The sequence below is a fragment of the Hirundo rustica genome, chromosome 2 (genome assembly GCF_015227805.2).
Source record: "Hirundo rustica isolate bHirRus1 chromosome 2, bHirRus1.pri.v3, whole genome shotgun sequence".
NCBI lineage: Eukaryota > Metazoa > Chordata > Aves > Passeriformes > Hirundinidae > Hirundo > Hirundo rustica.
The window spans coordinates 46,841,005-46,854,411 of NC_053451.1; the positions used below are offsets into that span (position 1 = coordinate 46,841,005).

Below are 13,407 nucleotides of genomic sequence, written 5' to 3' on the forward strand. Positions count from 1 at the left end.
GCAGGTGGGTGGCTGGAGGAGCCAAAAGGGCACAGAGAGGAAATTGGGAAATTGGGTGATTGTTGGATTTGCATGTTTATGACTCAAAAAGGTAGGAAAGAACGGTCTGGGAAAAACATCGCCTTGGTCAGGCTGTGCATAGCACATTCCAAAATGCCACAGCTTCCTGGTCTTTGGGGGAGGTGAGGCAGCATGGCTGGAAGCAGAAAGCTGGCAGGGAAGGAGGGGGTCAGCCATGGCTCAGAGCAGATGTGCTGAGGTGACGAGTACCGCGCAGCAGGGGAGGCCAACAATTTGTGTTTAAGTTTTTTCTTGTGTTTTTATCTGTGGAGTCTCTTTGCCCTCGGCAGTTGTTTTCGTGCCGTGCTGGAGTTGGTGTGCACAGCAAGCGGTGGTGAGGATGGGGAAAAGCCAGCAAACCCCACAGAGGCTGGGCTGGTGCTGGTTTGCCCAGAGCACACCCCACCAGGCTGGTGGTGTCCTCACAAGGGGACCCGTGGGCACAGCGGAGCCCCGAGGTGGCTGTAGCAATCCCGTGCCCAAACCACTAAGCCATGCTGAGAACGGCAGGAAACCACGGCCAGGGACGGGATCCCCTCCCAGCAAACACTCTGGAGTGGAGAAACACTCTGGAGTGGAGAAACGCTCTGGAATGTCTCACCTCTGAGCTGGGCACATCAGGGGACAGAGCCCCTTAGCAGGGGCTTGCGTGCCCCTGTGCAGCTGCCACCAGCGGTGCCACGGTCACTGGGGGACGGGAGGTTGGCGCCGTTCGGGGCCAGTGCTCACACGTGGCCCACGATGCCCGAGGGGAGCGAGCTGGGGAGCAGGTCTCAGCTCAGCACATTAACCTCAGCACCTCCCTCGCAAAATATCTCGTTTGCTGCTCACTTTTTGGTCTTGCTGGAGCTCTTCTTCTCCCTCCAGATTTCCTGCTTTTCCGCTCTTTTCTTCCCACTGAAGTTATTACTAAATATTATTCCCCACATGTATTCCCTTCTATTTTTCCAAGCTGAATCTCATTTTATTGTTTCCTCCTCATATTTCCTGCTTCTCAGTAGGTCTCCGTAATATTTCTCTGTCCTCAGTGGGGTTTGCAACATTTTCCTGCCCAGGATCACTTGCAAATGGACTGAACAAATCACATAAGCTGCACCATCCTTTCTCCCCTTCCCCTTCTACACTGAGTGGAGCCAGTTCCATGCAACCCTGGCCACCCTGGAGGCTCACAGGAGCCCTGTCCCATAGGAGAGCATTTAATCCTTGTGACAGTGTTTCTGTGCAGCCTGAATGGCCGGACAACACCGGTCACTGTTGTAACAGCCTCCTGTGCCTCAGCAGTGGGGATATGCCCAGCGTGCTGGGCCACGTGCCACAAAACAGCATTGTGGGCTCCAGTGAGAAAGGCTCAGGTGAGCCAGCGACTGGCCTGTCTGCAGCAAGCCCTGGAGGTGAGGTTGGCACAGGTGATGTCTCAGCACCCTGCGGTGTCCTGGTGCCCCCATCTCCTGGGGGACACCCAGACCCCTACACAGCTTCTTCCCCCCATCCCCAGGAAGCCACTACAGCCCTGGCACAGGGATGGATTTCTCCCCCTGCTGCAGGGATCCCCCTTCCTGTGCCAACATTTACTGGTTTTGTGATTTTCCCATAGAAATGCTGTCCTAATTGCTTGCCTTAATTTGTCCTTTATACCTGCAAAATCTCAGCACACTGACCTGACCCCAGGCCTTTTTCACCCGGCTTGTGACCCTGCACCTCTCACCTTCTCCAGCTTCTCCATGCTGGCTTGTTTAAAATGTTTTCCCTGGCCCTCGTGTGATTTCAATCTACTGCTTGTCCCTGCAGACCCCTTGTGGGGGCAGCTGTGCTGGATGGGAACATCTGGGGCATCTGGTTCACGAGCAGAAGCACAGCTTCATCTGGAAAATACCTTCCCATTTAACATCAAAGGTGGCATCTTCCAAATACCAGGAGCAAGGCAGCAAACGTTCCACTAGGCATGGCTGAAAAGCTGCTAGGTGTGCAAGAGGCCGAGTATCCTCTTACTCCCTGATTTTCATTAGAAGAGGGGAGACAAACCCCTCTGGAGCGTAACATGAGTCACAGCTCTCAGATTGCAAGCGCCTCCAGCATTGTACCGGCCACTGTCTTTGCCAGAAGAAAGTTAGTCGAGTTCATTTTTAATATTAATCAATTTTGGTGGCTATTTCTGATGAGATGAAGCCATGCAAGTAACAACTCAAAGCTGTCATTTGCTGCACTGCCGCAAAGCCCAGTGGGCACATCCAGCTCACCAAGGACACAAGTTGTTTTCCATTTGCATTGACCATAACACATCAGGAAATATAAGAGAAACTCACCTCAAACCTTGAAATCTTGTCTGCTGTCACAGGCTGTTGCAGAGATACCGTTTAGGCTTATAATAGCAAAAAGATATTTCAAACATTCAAGAAAGAATAGCAATAACATCTTTCTCCTAAAGGTGATAATCATTCACTTTCAAGTAAATAGTCCCTTATTGGCTGTTATCAGTCCTTCAGAAAACCTCCAGCAAAATCAAGGCAAACAGTGATACAGCAAGCTGAAAAATGTTTAATTCAAAAGATAAGTTGCTTTCCATCAAGCCTTCCTCACATTTAATGCTGAACCAGCTCAGGGCATGGCCCACCCTGGCTTGCCTCTCTAGGTTAATTTGAAAACAATAAAGCAGGAAGGCACTACTTTGGATCCCGTCAATGCCATTAAACCAGGGCAAGTGAGCATCATGTCAGAAAACGGTAAATGCAGCAGTAAAACAAAAGAACTTCTCTATCTCCCTTCCAAGATACTGAGCATCTTCACAGGATCATTAAAAAATTGGCTGCATTGGAGGGAACCTTAAAGATAGTCTAGTTCTCATCCCCTGCAGGAGGGAAACCTCCCACTAGACCAGGTCGCTCTGTGTCCCATCCAGCCTGGCCCTGAACACTTCCAGGGATGGGGTAGTTAGGTTTCCTTCCATCAGATTTAGGGAGAGCTTTGAAAGCTGCTGGGGACAACCTGGCAGTGTTTGATGCTGCTGGATGCAGAGCCCAGCTCAGCTGGGCCACAGACTTCCCAGAGCTCGCTGGTGCTGCAGATGCTGGCACTGGGGCAGGTCTGACGTGTTGCAGGACAAGAGGAGGATGTCAGTGTGTAGCGCAGTCTCTGCTATGATTCAGTACCCAGATGGTAAATATTGGCTTATGCAGCTGCTAATTCCCTCAATGTTTGCTTTTGAGACAGAATCCTATTGACTTCACACAGACAGTCTATGCTTGATTGTAAATATCTCATTATGGGGGAAAAAATGATTCTCAATTTACATTGCTGCAAACCAAAAGCGACTGCTGTAGATCTACTGTGCAGTCAGAATCAGGCTCTCAGTTTAAAAGCTGAAGCGCCACCCTCACAGTGGATGTGCAAATACACAGTCATTCCACAGGATTTAGTTAGCAGGTGTGAGAGCAGCGGCAGCTCCAGCTCTGATACCTGGCACATCCAAATGAGCTGGCACTGGGATCACACTGTGGCTTTTTATGGACTAAGGCATGTGTTAGGGAGCTTACAGGCAGTTCCAGAGTGTGGAGAAAGGAAGGAGTGAGATGGACCAACACAGTTACAAAACCAGCACAATATACAAACCCAGCCCACAGTCCCTTTCTTGAAGTCCTTTTCTCCTGAGGGACTGTGAGGTGATCCTGCTGCCTGTACTGGATACCAGCAAGTACCAGCAGCTCCACAGGACCAGCAAAGCTGTCTTGGTTTACTGTGACAGCTGTGCTGGACATTTTTGATGAGGCTGTAGGTCAGTGCCAGTGCCAGCAGACAAGGTGGCTGGGAGAGCTGAAGCTCCCAGACTCGCCACTGCAGGATTTAAGCGCCAATCTGCCCTGAAAGGTTGCAGCTTCTTCACTTGAGGGCTGCTCTGTGTGACTCAGGGCGCTCAGTGCCCCCACCACTCTGACATGACACCCTCACCTCACAGGGGCAGCACAAGTACCAAGGGAAATACAGAGGGGAAGCACGACGGCCTCTTCGACCATCAGCCCACGGTCCTTAGAGTCATGGCAAGAGAAATGCAACATGAGCTCCCTCCATCGAGCCTCCTCATGGTGAACGTCCTGCCTGGGCATGGCCACTGCAGCAGGGGCTCACCAGCACTGTCCACCATTCCCTCGCCTGGGACACAGCCCACCCGCCATGTGCCCTTGAGCTCCTTGCTCAGTGTGGACAGCCAAAACCCAGCAGTGTCTTTCAAGGATTTTTAAAGCCTCGTTTCTCTGCAGTCCCGTATTTCTGCTGAGGAGGAATCTCACTGCTCCTTCCAGGTCTCTGAGGACTTGCTGTACCCCAGATGCTGAGGGTGCTCAAAGAGGCACTGGGCTGTGCTGGAGAGAGGGCTGGTGACCATAGCAGCACTCACTAAAAAGGATTATGTTTCTGAAATCTTCTTGCTTAACATTCCTCAGCCAGACCTTTCTCAGTTACACTTTTATTTTTTAATGCTCCCATTTCAGACTTGAGCATTAATCTACAGGTTTAGGGACTTTGATTCCTCTTTGTTCTGGTATGAGGCACCGGACTGCCATCAACAGACTTAGCAGCTGCTCTGGTAAATACTTGGCTCTGGGACATGAGCACTAGGCTCTCTCAGAGCCTTGCCTGTCAGACTGTTAGAGGGAAAGTCTCTGAGGTGATTAGTCAACTAATATATCTAATAAGGGGTTTAAGCAGCAATCCATTATGTTTAACAATTCTGAGACTTATTTCCCTTTTAGTGTGCTACATGGGAGACGACAGTGCGGGGAGCAGTTGGCTGAGCATCCAGTTCTCCCACCACCAACTGAATAAGGCTTATTTAAGTTTATCATCAATTTTACTTTGGCATAATTGATTGCCCAGATGTGTGAGAAGCTTTTACAAACAGCACAGTTCCTGCTGCTACATGTTTGCAGGCTGGGCTGCAGCTATGGAGGCCCAAGGAAGGAGCAGGCATTTACTGCAGCGAAACAGGGATATACAAATTCATCACTCGCTTTTTATTTCCCTGAAAAGGAAAAGCAGATACTGGTCTGGCTTTTGGATAAAAATGTTTTGAAATGTGCTCAAGCAATGACTTGTTAAGGGAAGAGGGGAGATTTGGCTTACACCTTCTTTCTGTTCCATATTTAAAAAAAAAAAAAAAAAAATCCAGGAATAATTTGTTGTAAAAAATTCTCTCTACACTCTTAAAACTGGTTCTGTCAGCAATCTATTAGAAAAAATCCTATTCCTCAAGTTATAGCACCCAAAGGGGGAAACATTTTAGCCAGACTATATATATAAATATGCATTTTGTTCCCAATAAAATCTGTTCAATTCCGGCATCTATTAATATTTGGACAAAGGGATCTCTTTGTTAAAGCCCATACCCTTTCGTTGTCCATAGGCATCCGACAGTGCACGTTCCCCACGGTCACCAAAAATCAAGTGAGGCCAAACTTTTCTGCAAATTTAACTTCAGCCATAACTTGAGTCCCGTTCCCGAGTTGGTGCCAAGTGTTCCCCGGTGCGTATGGATGCAGCGCTACTGGGGACATGAGAACCTTTGTGTGGTGCTTCCTGCTGTCACTCTTACCTGAGGCCAGGGAGCTCCAGAGTCACTTCTCCAGCTCTGACAACACCAGCGAGCTCGTGTCAGCCGAGCGCCGTCAGCAGAGAGATGTGATATTCCCGAGCAGGCAGAAGCAGGAGAGAGCCTGTCCTTGTGCTCTGGGGGAAAGCATCAGCCGTGGTCTTGCCTCACCTTACATCTCACTGCACACGCTCCCCCCTCACATTCAAGAGCCTGAAGGCCCAGTGTTAAAAAAGCCTCTTGCAAATTTAGCTGCAAGTAAGGAGCTGCAAGTAAGGAGCCCTTGCAAATTCAGGGCTTAATTTTCCCCTGCTGCATCTATGTGACTTAATTGGACAAAAGACTTCCAAGATTTATTTTGGTGAAGCCTTGTTGGTATCATTTCTAGAAGAACCTCTCTCCATCTAGCTTATATAAAAAGATAGTTTTCCCCCTGAAGACGCTATTCAAATACCAGTACCTGCTGTCAGCTCATCAGTACCGTTCCTATTTTGCCATACTAGCCTTGCATTTGGGGTCTGATTTGAGACCTATTAAAGGAACTCAAACCTTGCTCTAACGAGCAGGCCCTTAAAACACACCCAAAAGGCCATGAAAAAATAAAAATAATCCATTCAACAGCTTTGCGGGCTAAATCTCAAATGTATTTAACACTGAACTCTTGCTGCAAAGCTTGTGGGGGGATAAAACAAACAAGCCTCGGTCCACTGGATTGCTTTAATAAAAGGTTTATTGGAAATATTTTTGTGCAGACATACAACAGTCAACAATGCTGTTCAAAGCTACAAATTGTCTAAGTTTTCTGAACCTTCTAAAAATACAAGTAAATGACCTTCATTTGTATTCAGTCCGGGAGGGAAACAAACTCCACTGTAATGCAATGCTGTATTTAAACTACCAGAGGACATTAATAGGACCTGAAAATGGTAACACTTCTAGAAGAAAAACCCACACACCACTGCTGCTCTGCTGGGAGCCAATTAAACATCCCCCCACAGCATCACTCCTCTTTGCATATCCAGATTAAAACGTCTCCATCTGAAACAATATTTAAGCAATTTGAGTACAGATATGACAGACAAGCGAGCACATGACTTGGCTCGCTGTTGAAAAAGATGCTGTTAAAGATCCTGTCACTCAAGACGCTGAATATTTGACCTCCCAGTGCAATGGGCTGCACTTTGGGGGCAGGAGGAGGGACAGGGGGAGGTTTTCAAGTCAGACAACTCTTCTAGCACACACATGTACACAGACCCAGAGGGTTTGGCTGCCTCACTGCTTTACAACTGGAGCCCTTTAAAAAAAAAAAAAAAAAAAGAATTGAGCAACAACTTTGAGCAGCTTTCCAGTCTATGAACTCTTTACGGTAAGAACAGAAAGTACCCTCATTCCCTTTCTGAATCAACATAGCAACCAGAAGGGCAGAGGAGAGAATATGCACTGTCTGCTGAACTCCGTGTTTTCTAAGAAATCCTGCAGATGTTTTGAAATTGATTAATTTATGCCAAGACAACATCTGGAACATCTTCGCAGGAAAACCACCCAGTAAGGTAGTTGGACTTTAAAACAATCATGTCTTTCTGTTAATGTTGGCTTTTTCCCTTGGCTTCATTGCTCCATAATTACAAGGGTGCTGACCTTCCAGCTACGCACAGTGACAGTTTGGCAATATATTAACACTTTTCTTCATCGTTAGACTTCTGAGTGATTGCCCAGAGCTGGGACTGCCCGCACAGAATTTGTCATTTACCAACTTCTGTTCCTCTTTAGTAGCTACAAAGGTGCTGAAGGAGAATGGACCTCTTGTGGCAGACTTCAGGAGAACTTATCTCACCTTCTTCATACGTAAAGGAAGGCTGTGGATTAACACCAGTACTCAGCCACTTTACTTTCTATCCACACAAATGAGCAGGCCACGAATCCAAATAAAACAACCCCTGGGCTTCATACACTACCACAAAGAGATCCAGGTCCCCAGACTAACAAGCCCCTTGCTCTGGCCTGAGGGACAGGAACCTGCCCAGGAGCAACACCTAAGCAGAAGTCCCACAAGCTCTCCATGATGGACCGTCAGTCAGGACTGAAATAATTCCAGCGCTCAGTTCTGGTGCATCCATGAGGCGAAGAGGAACCGCTAAACAATTTAGCAATCTTCATAACCCTGGAAGCAACCTGCTAGAGCCGAAGAATGCTAAGCAGGGGACACTTCTGCCAGGTACTCATTCCAAGCCCAGAACTCAGCTTGGTCCCAGGGAAACTCACCTTCAGGAGGTAAGAGTGCTTCACAAATTCTCATCTCAGCTCTGCTCCTTTCCCAGAGCCACAGGGAGGAAACAAAGAAATCAGCTTTATCACAGCTCTTCATGGATGCCTGAGGAATCCCTCCCCTCACTAACCTCTAACAGCAGCAGTGGTCTTGGCCAATCTATTTTGTTCCCCAGTCCCTCCACCACCTCTCCAGACAGCCCATCCAAAAGCACATTCCTGGCCAGATAAACTCAGTCAGGCTGTCTAGGTTTCCTGCAGGTCACTGAGAAGCGATCACCTTTGGGATTCACTTGTGCGGCCAAACAGTGCAGGGCACTTTCTGGTTTTCATTTGCCAACAAAGCTCAAAGCCTCCATTAATCTTACTGCTACATATGGAAAAGGTACTCATATGGATTTATTTTGTTGTCGCCTATTGTACTGACCTACCCTGTGGCCTTCTCTGGACACACAGCTCTGGTCACAGAAAAGGTAGTGAAGCCTCTCCTGGGTGTCTATAGGATACCGGGAAGAGGTGAGTACAAGAATCCTTCCTGAGAGAAGGGGTCCAGCTGTCTGGAGGCTGAGGAATATGCATGGTCAGTGCCACATTTTAGAAGCAGACTGCTACCCAGATACACCAGGTATAGCATCGACACAGCCAAATTCTCATCTTCAACCCCTCAGGTATTCCATGCCATCATCATCTCTTTGTGCCAACAAGACACAAAGAGCTCTCCTGCAACCTGATTAAAGTTTAAGGCATTGATACTGTGTGATGATTCAAAACTAACCTCAGTGCTTAACACTAATGAGAAATCTGACAAACGCAAGGTGCTTCTCAGGACCAGCCACTCACTCACTCAATGCCTGCTCTGCTTCAAACCTGACCTGAGAGAAGTACACTCCTCAGAGCATTAAAAGATTAAATTAAGTAAGTATTTATAAAATCAAGGGAGAATGTAAATGGAGTATCACTAGTCTTCACTGATGACTGGACGTAATGTGAAAACAGATTTAGCGAGTTAGCCCAAAAGGGCAAACTAAGCCTGCAGGACAGGGACAGTGTAAGGACCGTGCACCCCTCGAGATCTTGGGTTGTCCATAGAGGGCCAAGTGTACCCTGTGTGGCCACTGACCATGTCCCCCACATCTCACATATTCACATAAATAAAGCTTTCTCTGCTTTATTTATGGCTTTATTATTATAACTGTCTCCCAGAGAACACACTCCAGTACATGCTGCAAAAAATAATGTAATCTTGGTAACAGAAGACTTCCCTGCAGCATCTGCCATGAGGTGCTGGCTGAGGCAGGGGAAGAGAGTGCACAGTTTTGGCATGCACTAAGGGGTGCGTAGCCTAGCAAATGGCAGATTAGCGAGGCTTGACTGTTATCTTAATTTACAGCCCATATAGTTCATGTTAACTCTACGCACATTTTTAGATACATTAGCAGCTTAGTTTGTCCCAGATACTTTTATTGGTTATTCGCCGTTTCTCCTCGACAAGTTATTACTGACTTCCCAATCTAGCTCCCTACAGCAAGACCTGAAGCCCTGTCAAGGAAACGAAAATGTCAACAGACCTCTCAGCAGTGCTCAGAACAGCTCAGGCTCCCGCTCGCCAGCTTTAAATTGCTACTAGGCAATCATTAAAGGAGCAGCAGCTTCTATGCAAGCTGCGATTATGGTGTCATAAAAAGCAGCAACCAGAGCCAAATCTAATTCAGGAAAATCTCCACTTCCATCCGAATATCCAAACCCATCTCCCTTTGGTCAGTGCAGAGAGCTGTTCAGGAAGCCCTTTCCTGCTCACCCCTCGGTAGTTAGGTCTGGACAGTCACGCAGAAATCCCCCATTCCTTCTGCTCCGGTACCCTGTCTAGTTGATAACATTTTCACGCAGCACTTTCAAAGGCTGCTGTTACTGCTCTGTGCATTTGCCCTAATGAACAAGGAATTCTGTTGATGCAGAGCAGCTGTCATTCTCCTTCTGCTAACACGGCACCCGAATGCGCCTCATCATTGCTCATCGAGACAAGCAACCCCAACACCCAGTCTATGGCGCGTTACAATGCATTAATTCCTATAATGACTCCAAAGAACAAGAAGAATGCCAGGTCCTGACCTGGGTGGGTTCTACAGAATTAACTCAGCTAGAGATTAAGGCCATACAGTGATGATAAAGTCTGACCCGCTAGCCCCAGTGTCACATACTGTATAGCCCAGTGACAAATCCCATGTGCAATTCCCATTGAGCTGACAACCAACACACGTACCTCAGTCTAAGCCACCATTCACTCTAGGGAGGGTTTTTGTTTGTGACACACACTGACCTCAATTTACAGGGAGGTCAAAATGATACAGCCCATAGTCTGCGCTAATAAAATAAATCACATCAGACGACAGCTGCTCCTCCCCAGCACCTTTCATTATGTTCTGTAAAATTTTGTTGCCCTAAGTTAAGAACAGACGAAACTCCAGGATCCCTTCTATTCTCTGCTTAACACATTTACTTCCCATTCTTCATTATCTGAAGGCTTTTAAAAGTTTGGTTTTTTGGTTTTTTTTGGGTTGTTGGTTTTTTTTGGTTTTTTGTTTTTTCTGCAGCCTCATGAAAAGCCTCCAAATTGTTTACATGCCAATGTTTGGTGTGTAGCTTAGAGTACAAAGGCTAAGCTGATCTCATTTTGCCTTGGTGGGAAGTTAATTTTCCTTGTGTTTTTACAAAAGGAAGAAACAATTAGCGGTTCTGAGGAGAGGCTTACACCACACATTTCCTAAACAGATTTGGTTTCTAAATAAAAGGAAGCATTTAACAGGTCATATCAGCATTAAGATTTAAAAAACTCGTGGGATCAGGTTTATTCCCTCCTTATTTATTCTCTGCACTGGTATTTGTGCCTTTAAACAGAACTCCTCTCCCAGAAAATACATACATCCACACTTGGCCCCTTGACATTCATGCCTATGGCAAAATTATTTGCACGATTTCCTTATTGCATAATTGTCTCATTAGCACTGCAGAAAGAAGGTGATGACTTTTCCCTCTGTTCCATCAGCCTAATCCAAGACCAATCCTGACTGGTGCTTCATGAGCAAAATTTACCTTTTTGAAAATAGAAAGGGACTCCGAACCTATGAGGTGGCACTGGAAATTGAATTACAGCACTTGAGTGCAGGCTTTTACTCACATCCCTTAAGGAAGATTAAACCAGTAGGCCAGGCTGGAGCTTTCCTTTCCTTTGCTAAACATAAACATTCATATTCAAATTGCTTTCGGATATATATAAATCAATAAAAAATTCTGGATGATGGTCAATAGGGCAAAAAACAACGCCAACTTTTTAAATACACAAATGTAGTATATACATTAACCACAAAGCCTGGCTTAAACACAGCAGTATTTACTTTTTACTGTTCAGAAACGTAGCTTGGCAACTAAAATTAATAGAACTTGTCTGGAGGACAGCATAAACTTTCTAAGAGCTCTTTCAGCTTTAACTTATGCCCCAGTTTTTGCCTTTTTTTTTTTTTTTTCTTTTTTTTTTTTTTTTTTCCCCTTCAAAATTCCAATCTATGCAGCAGCACGCCTGTCCCAGTGGCACAGCAAGGCCGTGGAGCCAGCATTCCTTCCAGGGGCTCAGGAGTCTGAGTGTTTTGGGAAGCCTGTTGATGGATCAGATCTATAAGAAGGACTGGTTTGGCTGAACAAACAAACAGCAGGTCTTCCCCTCACAATGGCCAGCTCTGTGTGTGTCCATGTGTGTGTGCACGCTCGTGTGTAATCCTTTCCTGCCCTCCTCTGCAAACGTCTCTTACCTGGCCAGGGGAAGGATTCTTTAGGGTTACACTATCAGCCTCCTATGCTGACGTACATCTTATCACCATACCTGACAAGATGGTACCTTTAAAATTAAAATTCTCACTGTTTTGTTCTACTTCTAAACTGGGAATGGGGTCATGGAGGGAAGTGCTAGGCTAGATTTGAAGTGCACATCCAAGTACATCATGAAGCGTTATGAGGAGGCACCTAGTTGAGTTCATCTTTGTGTACAATGCCATGCACTCAAGACAGCTGCCCTGCCAAGCTCTGACTTCCACATCCTGGCTGTGTGAGTAAGCGCCTAGTTGGGTTTCAGAAAGCTAAGATAGAACCCTAATACATCCTGTAAGAGGGCAAGAAATATTCTAAGTAATTGATCGCTATCTTGTCTTATTCTGTCATAAGAAGGCAAAAAAGCATTTTTAGCTACAAACTGTGTTGCAATCAAAATTTTTACGCCAAATGGTCTGTTGAAAATTTCAGCCAAATTAGTAAACAGTGAATACTAGAAGGAGTAAAGTCTGCATGCAGTTGTGTGCACTTGGTCTGTGTGTAACAAAACAGGAAATCTCAGCACCCCATTCCAATTAAGCAAAGGCTGATTTCTCATGGAACATAAATTTTCTACTTTTCCCCCAGAACAACCTTATGCCGATGTTTTAAATAGTGGTAAAACATTATTTTTAATTTCACACCTCACATAGCACAGTCAAATGCTTCATAACAATATAAACAAAACTTTAGGCAGAGCTTTGCGACTGAAGTCAAACAATGATTCCCCCCCACAATATGCACTCAAGGTTTGCAGGGAGAATACAGAAACTTGTTGGCTAAGGCCACAGAAATGAGTTCTCTGGTGTTTTGGCTGCTGTTGCCAAAGCTAGTCAAGAATGTGTTAACAGTGGATGCATTGATCCAAATCCCATTATTCCCACCACCCATCAAGTAAGGAATAATTCATTCTATTTCTGTTCTCCTTTTAGTTGTATCGTAGGATCGAACAACCTGTGACTGGGAAACAACACCGTGTTCTTCTTGAGAAAATGCATACCCATCTGGAAAAGCAAAGGAAGAAAAAATAAATCAGTAACTGGAGTTGAGCTCAAGAGCACAGACCATTTTTAGAACAGTTCTAGGCATCACTGAAGTTATGTGATTGAGACTGCCACCATCTTAATTTCTGTGCTGTGCTTCTGACGCTTACAGCTGCGCACTGCATTGCCCACATGGCACAAAAAGGGTGTCTGCTGCCAGCTCTGTCCCTCTGCTCCCCTCCCCAGGTCAGTGCACAGAGTCACCAACACCCTCTGAGTTAACCTAATAAGCTACAGATTGATTTGAACACACTCCCATAGTACTCCCAAAGTGGCAGAGCTTTAAAAACTTAACAGAGAAGTAGAGATTTGCATTTCAGCTTGATTCCTCTGTAGTCTGCTTGATACCAGCATTTTCTCTGGAGAAAGGTGGGAATGTCTAGCTCACAACCAGATTTTTCTCACATCTTCCTCTTAACTCCCCTCGGGATTATTTTTTTTCAAATTTTCAAGTGGCATCTGACAAATGACACCATGAAACTCTTGATTCTCTCAGCCAGTCACTTATATTTTGCATAGAGCAAACACACATTCTGGAGGTGTCCATTTTGTTAATCCTGCTAGCTAGCACAATCCTGTGGCCTCCCTAGAAACTACTCAGAT

At 46.0% G+C, this 13,407-nt stretch overlaps 1 protein-coding gene across 5 annotated transcripts in view; it reads right to left on the reverse strand.

Annotated features, from left to right (window-relative positions):
- Positions 1 to 6,350: 6,350 nt before the first annotated feature.
- Positions 6,351 to 13,407, reverse strand: part of ATP8A2 (ATPase phospholipid transporting 8A2) — a 315,186-nt gene continuing 308,129 nt past the window's right edge. For all 5 annotated transcript variants that reach the window (XM_040057228.1, XM_040057232.2, XM_040057229.2 and 2 more), the window contains one exon: positions 6,351 to 12,765. In XM_040057228.1, the coding sequence (XP_039913162.1) occupies positions 12,668 to 12,765 (98 nt within the window). In that variant the 3' untranslated portion in view covers positions 6,351 to 12,667. The remainder of the gene's footprint in view (positions 12,766 to 13,407) is intronic.